Source organism: Anomaloglossus baeobatrachus, unplaced genomic scaffold (genome assembly GCF_048569485.1).
Source record: "Anomaloglossus baeobatrachus isolate aAnoBae1 unplaced genomic scaffold, aAnoBae1.hap1 Scaffold_254, whole genome shotgun sequence".
Classification (NCBI taxonomy): Eukaryota; Metazoa; Chordata; class Amphibia; order Anura; family Aromobatidae; genus Anomaloglossus; species Anomaloglossus baeobatrachus.
Window position 1 is genome coordinate 258,430 of NW_027442112.1, and position 9,576 is coordinate 268,005.

The 9,576-nt window shown below is 45.3% G+C and overlaps 1 protein-coding gene across 1 annotated transcript; it reads right to left on the reverse strand.

Annotated features, from left to right (window-relative positions):
* Positions 1-1,532: 1,532 nt before the first annotated feature.
* Positions 1,533-2,909, reverse strand: LOC142262946 (ephrin-A3-like). The gene is made up of 3 exons (XM_075332198.1): positions 2,665-2,909; positions 1,893-1,958; positions 1,533-1,794 (listed from the first exon to the last, which is right to left on the reverse strand). Exons 1-3 carry the CDS (start codon positions 2,873-2,875, stop codon positions 1,580-1,582), a joined length of 492 nt encoding a protein of 163 aa, XP_075188313.1. The 5' UTR covers positions 2,876-2,909; the 3' UTR covers positions 1,533-1,579.
* Positions 2,910-9,576: the final 6,667 nt, after the last annotated feature.

The following is a 9,576-nucleotide window of genomic DNA, read 5'->3' on the forward strand; positions in this document are numbered from 1 at the left end:
TCAATCTACTGCTATAGGTGACAGAGGGAAATCTTTTTCCTTGCGGCAACACGTTGCTGCTTCATGTCATCCAAATACTTCTCAAAGTTAAACTCCTCATCTGATGAGGATGAAGATATGGCAGCAGTAGCACTGTCAGGACCCAAGTCCTCTTGCGCCTGGCAGTCCTGTAGCCGCTCATCCTAACTGCTACCTCACTCAAAGCTTCTTTTCCTTTAGTAAGCTGCTGATCATCAAGCAGTATACGAAGACTTGGGTCCACATAAACAGCTGTCAGAAGAATTTTATTTTCCAATAGCTGTGTATCTCTCCGTTTCATTGAAGCAGAAATGCCATCTGCGATTAAACCTCCTCTTTGGGACAGGCAAAATAGCAAGTTCTTCCACTCCCATATGAAAATGCCAGGAGTTAAATCCTCAGCTTGTAATTTTTTAGTCACGGTAAATGGGTGATTAAGCAATTCCTTCAATTTAGCCACCTGTGTCCAATGACCTTCATTTAAGGTTACTTGAGGGTTTACCATATCTATAAGAAATGATTTTAGTTCAAGCAATCGATCAGTCATTAAATAAGTACTGCCTCACCGAGTGGCTTGATCAACAATTGCGCCTTTCCCAGCACATTTCTTCAAGATGGAATCAATTTTAGGGGTTCTGGCGGCAATAACCAACTTCCTCACTTTTCCAATTAGATTTCCAGCATGTCCGCCCAGTTTCACACATCCGGCTTTTCACCAGTTTGGCGGATGCGGCGAACGCCAGTATAGTACGATACAGTACAGTGGCAACACCACAACTTCCGGGTCACATGACAGCAGTTTTGAAGCAGCTTCAACAAGATCATCTAATCCTAAAGTATCATTTTGCTGTTCTTCTGTTGTAATATCTGTTTGTTCCTCCGTTACATGAGCAGCGCTGTGGCTCCATCTCACACATACTAAATCCTAAATTTTCTTCTAGCTGTTGTTCATTACTCTCATTCATCAGTTTAATTGTACTTATCAAGTTTGAAGCATTGTCCTTTACAATAGCCAGAACCTGTTCTTTTTTGAGTTGGTAATCTTGCAGAACTTTTTCCACTAAGGCCTGGAGAAGCTGGCTGCTGTGATGAGCTTTACTATCTGTTACTGCCAGTGTCTTGCTAACAATTTCTTTCTTCTTTACAAATATCGAATATTGATGGCAAAATAATTGAGTGAAATGCAGTGACTCTGGGCATCCCAGCAAAGGCAATGGGTGACAAGATAGGACATTCAGACACAGCGTTTTGTGAGGATCCTCACAAAGAATGAGCAGTCAGCTTGTGTGGCCTTTTTCTAATGCTTTTTTATGAGCTCAAAAACCTTTCAGGTGATGCAGTTTTTTAAAAAGCTGATCTGCTTTTGCAGCTGACAAATGTATCCTCAAAAAACGCAGCAAAAACGCTGTGTGTGAATGTAGCCTTAGATCAGGAACAGAACAGCCATTTATAGGACATTTCATAACTTTCCCAATTTCCTATGAAAAAATATTCAACACATTCTGCATTGCACTACTGTGCCCAATTTATTATATATTCTAGGAGTCGGAGCCGGTTCATTTTATACCGACTCCGACTCCATCAAAATGAGCTGCGACTTCGGCTCCATCAAAATTAGCTCCGACTCCGGCTCCGACTCCATCAAAATTAGCTCCGACTCCACGACTCCAACTCCACAGCCCTGGTGAGCAGAATCACCTAGGTCTTCAATCTTCACCTCTGGTCCTATCGTGAATTGGGGCAGGGTGGGAGCGTGCTTCTCTCCAGAATGAGCCGCTGCGGGGGAAGGACGACACCATTACCACGCACCTGACGTAGTCCTGACAACAGTAAGCAATCACCATCCCCCCAGGTCCCAGGTTTTAAACACTTACTGGTTGCGCAGCACACGGACACTTTCATCTTCAGGCACGAGTGCCGGTGGTTGTGGGTTGGTGTTGCTGGAAAAAGAAAAAAAAACAAAAAACAATAAGAATGGGTGCAATGTAAAAATTAAGACTAAAATACCAGGAGGAACAACTGAAGGGTTCAACTGAGTATCAGCAGGAGGGATCCTGTAAGGGGACCGGGGATGTCCATCCACCGGACGACAGATGACTGCAGCGGGAGCCTCCACCTGCCTGCTGTGATTAGTGCCCCCTCACATGTGACTTGGGAGTGAGGCCATCCCCCTTACATCCGGCAGAATTTGGGGTGCGAGGAGCCCATACATCAGCCGGACAGATCCCACAATCCGGTGTGAGCCTTCGCTCTGGGGTAGATGGATGGCAGTGATCACTCGCAGACTCAGAGGCAGCGGCTCCTCCTGTGTCAGTGAGCAACATCCACTGCACTGATCACATGTGCAATTCTATATTTTGACCACTAGGGTGAGATATGCACCAGTCTTATTACAGCGCTGTATACAGGCATCTGTATTACAGGACAGTGCAGGCATGCAATACATGGTGCACAAACCCAGAGTCAGATGACACGTCCTCCATCTAACAAACGCAAGGTAAGACGCTCCTTTGTCGGAGGCTGCAGGCGGCTCACCACTGGGATAAAATGTAACGCCTTGGTTCTGTTCCTGGGACACTGAGATCTCCAGCGCGCTTGCTGAATGTACGTGATGGCCCCAATGCGGCTCTACCCTCCGGTACTCACAGATGTAGTAGTAGTTGTGTCCCGCGTGGAACTCGTACCCCAGAGAAAAGGCGCTGTACCGCTGAAACTTCTCCGAGAACTTTATGGGGCTGTGCGGGGAGTGCGGCCGGTTACATTCCCAGCGCTTGAAGCCATGGCTGGTGTTGCAGGAGTGGTAGCCCTCATAATTCACCATGTACAGGATATACTGCTCCATCCGGTGATCCGCCATCGTATCGTTATAATGTGGGCAGTAAATATCAAGGTAGTCGTTTACTTTCACCTGAACCGTGTAGTCATTGCGCCGCAAACTGGAAGGAAAAAAAAAAAGCCATTAGTCCCATCAGCCGAGCCACCCCGCAGAGAAGGGACCCCTTCATCCTCCCCGCAGGAGCCGACCCCCGGGATATCCTGATCCCCAAACACCACACCATCTTTACACCAGAAGCCAGATAGAGTCTGCTGAAAAGCTTCTGACAGGCCGCCTCTGGTCACGTGTGTCCGTCAATACATCGCACGCACGGCTGAGCTGTAATTTGGATTTTTTCTCTAATCTCTGCTCTCAAGGCTGAGAATTAATTAGGAAATATTGAGCTGGACAAAAGCACTTAGTGATGGTCACGCTCCCCCTGTAACACACACCCAGACAGTGCCAGAGCAAAGAAACCGGATAATATAGAGCCTCGATCACATGAAGAAGAGACGTGTGAGGATTATATAGAGCCGCGATCACATGAAGAGACGTGTGAGGATTATGTAGAGCCGCGATCACGTGAAGAACAGACGTGTGAGGATTATAGAGAGCCGCGATCACATGAAGAAGAGACGCATGAGGATTATATAGAGCCGCGATAACATGAAGAAGAGACGCGTGAAGATTATATAGAGCCGCGATCACATGAAGAACAGACGTGTGAGGATTATATAGAGCCGCGATCACATGAAGAAGAGACGCGTGAGGATTATATAGAGCCGCGATAACATGAAGAAGAGACGCGTAAAGATTATATAGAGCCGCGATCACATGAAGAGACGCGTGAGGATTATATAGAGCCGCGATCACATGAAGAACAGACGTGTGAGGATTATATAGAGCCGCGATCACATGAAGAACAGACATGTGAGGATTATATAGAGCCGCGATAACATGAAGAACAGACGTGAGGATTATATAGAGCCACGATCACATGAAGAAGAGACATGTGAGGATTATATAGAGCCGCGATCACATGAACAGACGTGAGGATTATATAGAGCCACGATCACATGAAGAACAGACGTGTGAGGATTATATAGAGCCGCGATCACATGAAGAACAGACGTGAGGATTATATAGAGCTGCGATCACATGAAGGACAGACGTGAGGATTATACAGAGCCGCGATCACATGAAGAGACACGTGATGATTATATAGAGCCGCAATCACATGAAGAACAGACGTGTGAGGATTATATAGAGCCGCGATCACATGAAGAAGAGACGCGTGAGGATTATATAGAGCCGCGATAACATGAAGAAGAGACGCGTAAAGATTATATAGAGCCGCGATCACATGAAGAGACGCGTGAGGATTATATAGAGCCGCGATCACATGAAGAACAGACGTGTGAGGATTATATAGAGCCGCGATCACATGAAGAACAGACGTGTGAGGATTATATAGAGCCGCGATAACATGAAGAGACATGTGAGGATTTTATAGAGCTGCGATCACATGAAGGACAGACGTGAGGATTATACAGAGCCGCGATCACATGAAGAGACACGTGATGATTATTTAGAGCCGCGATCACATGAAGAACAGACGTGTGAGGATTATATAGAGCCGCGATCACATGAAGAAGAGACGTGTGAGGATTATATAGAGCCGCGATAACATGAAGAACAGACTTGAGGATTATATAGAGCCGCGATCACATGAAGAACAGACGTGAGGATTATATAGAGCCGCGATCACATGAAGAAGAGACGCGTGAGGATTATATAGAGCCGCGATAACATGAAGAAGAGACGCGTGAGGATTATATAGAGCCGCGATCACATGAAGAACAGACGTGTGAGGATTATATAGAGCCGCGATAACATGAAGAGACACGTGAGGATTATATAGAGCTGCGATCACATGAAGAAGAGACGTGTGAGGATTATATAGAGCCGCGATCACATGAAGAAGAGACGCGTGAGGATTATATAGAGCCGCGATCACATGAAGAACAGACGTGTGAGGATTATATAGAGCCACGATCACATGAAGAACAGACGTGTGAGGATTATATAGAGCCGCGATCGCATGAAGAACAGACGTGTGAGGATTATATAGAGCCGCGATCACATGAAGAACAGACGTGAGGATTATATAGAGCCGCGATCATATGAAGAAGGGACATGTGAGGATTATATAGAGCCGCGATCACATGAACAGACGTGAGGATTATATAGAGCCGCGATAACATGAAGAAGAGACGCGTGAGGATTATATAGAGCCGCGATAACATGAAGAGACGTGTGAGGATTATATAGGGCCGCGATCACATGAAGAAGAGACGTGTGAGGATTATATAGAGCCGCGATCACATGAAGGACAGACGTGAAGATTATATAGAGCCACGATCACATGAAAAACAGACGTGTGAGGATTATATAGAGCCGCGATCACATGAAGAAGAGACGTGTGAGGATTATATAGAGCCGCGATCACATGAAGAACAGACGTGAGGATTATATAGAGCCGCGATCACATGAAGAAGAGACGCATGAGGATTATATAGAGCCACGATCACATGAAGAACAGACGTGAGGATTATATAGAGCCGCGATCACATGAAGAACAGACGTGAGGATTATATAGAGCCGCGATCACATGAAGAACAGACGTGTGAGGATTATATGGAGCCGCGATCACATGAAGAACAGACTTGAGGATTATATAGAGCCGCGATCACATGAAGAACAGACGTGAGGATTACATAGAGCCGCGATCACATGAAGAACAGACGTGTGAGGATTATATAGAGCCGCGATCACATGAAGGACAGACGTGAGGATTATATAGAGCCGCGATCACATGAAGGACAGACGTGTGAGGATTATATAGAGCCGCGATCACATGAATAACAGACGTGTGAGGATTATATAGAGCCGCGATCACATGAAGAACAGACGTGTGAGGATTATATAGAGCCACGATCACATGAAGAAGAGACGTGTGAGGATTATATAGAGCCGCGATCACATGAAGAAAAGACGTGTGAGGATTATATAGAGCCGCGATCACATGAAGAACAGACGTGAGGATTATATAGAGCCGCGATCACATGAAGAACAGACGTGAGGATTATATAGAGCCGCGATCACATGAAGAACAGACGTGAGGATTATATAGAGCCGCGATCACATGAAGAACAGACGTGTGAGGATTATATAGAGCCGCGATCACATGAAGAACAGACTTGAGGATTATATAGAGCCGCGATCACATGAAGGAGAGATGTGTGAGAATTATATAGAGCCGCGATCACATGAAGAACAGACGTGAGGATTATATAGAGCCGCGATCACATGAAGAACATACGTGTGAGGATTATATAGAGCCACGATCACATGAAGAACAGACGTGTGAGGATTATATAGAGCCGAGATCACATGAAGAACAGACGTGAGGATTATATAGAGCCACGATCACATGAAGAAGAGACGTGTGAGGATTATATAGAGCCGCGATCACATGAAGAACAGACGTGTGAGGATTATATAGAGCCGCGATCACATGAAGGACAGACGTGTGAGGATTATATAGAGCCGCGATCACATGAAGAACAGACGTGTGAGGATTATATAGAGCCACGATCACATGAAGAACAGACGTGTGAGGATTATATAGAGCCGCGATCACATGAAGAACAGACGTGTGAGGATTATATAGAGCCGCGATCACATGAAGAAGAGACGCATGAGGATTATATAGAGCCGCGATAACATGAAGAACAGACGTGTGAGGATTATATAGAGCCGCGATCACATGAAGAGCAGACGTGTGAGGATTATATAGAGCCGCGATCACATGAAGAACAGACGTGAGGATTATATAGAGCCGCGATCACATGAAGAACAGACGTGAGGATTATATAGAGCCGCGATCACATGAAGAAGAGACGTGTGAGGATTATATAGAGCCACGATCACATGAAGAAGAGACGTGTGAGGATTATATAGAGCCGCGATCACATGAAGAAGAGACATGTGAGGATTATATAAAGCCGCGATCACATGAAGAAGAGACGCATGAGGATTATATATAGCCGCGATCACATGAAGAACAGACGTGTGAGGATTATATAGAGCCACAATCACATGAAGAACAGACGTGTGAGGATTATATAGAGCCGCGATAACATGAAGAAGAGACGCGTGAGGATTATATAGAGCCGCGATAACATGAAGAGACGTGTGAGGATTATATAGAGCCGCGATCACATGAAGAAGAGACGTGTGACGATTATATAGAGCCGCGATCACATGAAGAAGAGACATGTAAGGATTATATAGAGCCGCGATCACATGAAGAACAGACGTGAGGATTATAAAGAGCCGCGATCACATGAAGAACAGACGTGAGGATTATATAGAGCCGCGATCACATGAAGAACAGACGTGTGAGGATTATATAGAGCCGTGATCACATGAAGAACAGACTTGAGGATTATATAGAGCTGCGATCACATGAAGGAGAGACGTGTGAGGATTATATAGAGCCGCGATCACATGAAGAAGAGACGTGTGAGGATTATATAGAGCCGCGATCACATGAAGAGACGTGTGAGGATTATATAGAGCCACGATCACGTGAAGAACAGACGTGTGAGGATTATATAGAGCCGCGATCACATGAAGAACAGACGTGTGAGGATTATATAGAGCCGCGATCACATGAAGGACAGACGTGTGAGGATTATATAGAGCCGCGATCACATGAAGAACAGACGTGAGGATTATATAGAGCCGCGATCACATGAAGAACAGACGTGTGAGGATTATATAGAGCCACGATCACATGAAGAACAGACGTGTGAGGATTATATAGAGCCGCGATCACATGAAGAACAGACGTGTGAGGATTATATAGAGCCGCGATCACATGAAGAACAGACGTGAGGATTATATAGAGCCGCGATCACATGAAGAAGGGACATGTGAGGATTATATAGAGCCGCGATCACATGAACAGACGTGAGGATTATATAGAGCCGCGATAACATGAAGAAGAGACGCGTGAGGATTATATAGAGCCGCGATAACATGAAGAGACGTGTGAGGATTATATAGAGCCACGATCACATGAAAAACAGACGTGTGAGGATTATATAGAGCCGCGATCACATGAAGAACAGACGTGAGGATTATATAGAGCCGCGATCACATGAAGAAGAGACGTGTGAGGATTATATAGAGCCGCGATCACATGAAGGACAGACGTGAGGATTATATAGAGCTGCGATCACATGAAGAACAGACGTGAGGATTATATAGAGCCGCGATCACATGAAGAACAGACGTGAGGATTATATAGAGCCGCGATCACATGAAGAACAGACGTGAGGATTATATAGAGCCGCGATCACATGAAGAACAGACGTGTGAGGATTATATAGAGCCGCGATCACATGAAGAACAGACTTGAGGATTATATAGAGCCGCGATCACATGAAGGAGAGATGTGTGAGAATTATATAGAGCCGCGATCACATGAAGAACAGACGTGAGGATTATATAGAGCCGCGATCACATGAAGAACATACGTGTGAGGATTATATAGAGCCACGATCACATGAAGAACAGACGTGTGAGGATTATATAGAGCCGAGATCACATGAAGAACAGACGTGAGGATTATATAGAGCCACGATCACATGAAGAAGAGACGTGTGAGGATTATATAGAGCCGCGATCACATGAAGAACAGACGTGTGAGGATTATATAGAGCCGCGATCACATGAAGGACAGACGTGTGAGGATTATATAGAGCCGCGATCACATGAAGAACAGACGTGAGGATTATATAGAGCCGCGATCACATGAAGAACAGACGTGTGAGGATTATATAGAGCCACGATCACATGAAGAACAGACGTGAGGATTATATAGAGCCTCGATCACATGAAGAACAGACGTGTGAGGATTATATAGAGCCGCGATCACATGAAGAAGAGACGCATGAGGATTATATAGAGCCGCGATAACATGAAGAACAGACGTGTGAGGATTATATAGAGCCGCGATCACATGAAGAGCAGACGTGTGAGGATTATATAGAGCCGCGATCACATGAAGAACAGACGTGAGGATTATATAGAGCCGCGATCACATGAAGAACAGACGTGAGGATTATATAGAGCCGCGATCACATGAAGAAGAGACGTGTGAGGATTATATAGAGCCACGATCACATGAAGAAGAGACGTGTGAGGATTATATAGAGCCGTGATCACATGAAGAAGAGACATGTGAGGATTATATAAAGCCGCGATCACATGAAGAAGAGACGCATGAGGATTATATATAGCCGCGATCACATGAAGAACAGACGTGTGAGGATTATATAGAGCCACAATCACATGAAGAACAGACGTGTGAGGATTATATAGAGCCGCGATAACATGAAGAAGAGACGCGTGAGGATTATATAGAGCCGCGATAACATGAAGAGACGTGTGAGGATTATATAGAGCCGCGATCACATGAAGAAGAGACGTGTGACGATTATATAGAGCCGCGATCACATGAAGAAGAGACATGTAAGGATTATATAGAGCCGCGATCACATGAAGAACAGACGTGAGGATTATAAAGAGCCGCGATCACATGAAGAACAGACGTGAGGATTATATAGAGCCGCGATCACATGAAGAACAGACGTGTGAGGATTATATAGAGC

Excerpts from the sequence above, each read along its gene's own strand:
- LOC142262946 (XM_075332198.1), bottom strand. The coding sequence starts at position 2,875 with ATGGCGGATCACCGGATGGAGCAGTATATCCTGTACATGGTGAATTAT. Across the intron at positions 1,959-2,664 it reads ACACAACTACTACTACATCT|CAACACCAACCCACAACCAC; the intron begins GTGAGTACCGGA and ends TTCTTTTTCCAG. Across the intron at positions 1,795-1,892 it reads GTCCGTGTGCTGCGCAACCA|CGGCTCATTCTGGAGAGAAG; the intron begins GTAAGTGTTTAA and ends CTTCCCCCGCAG.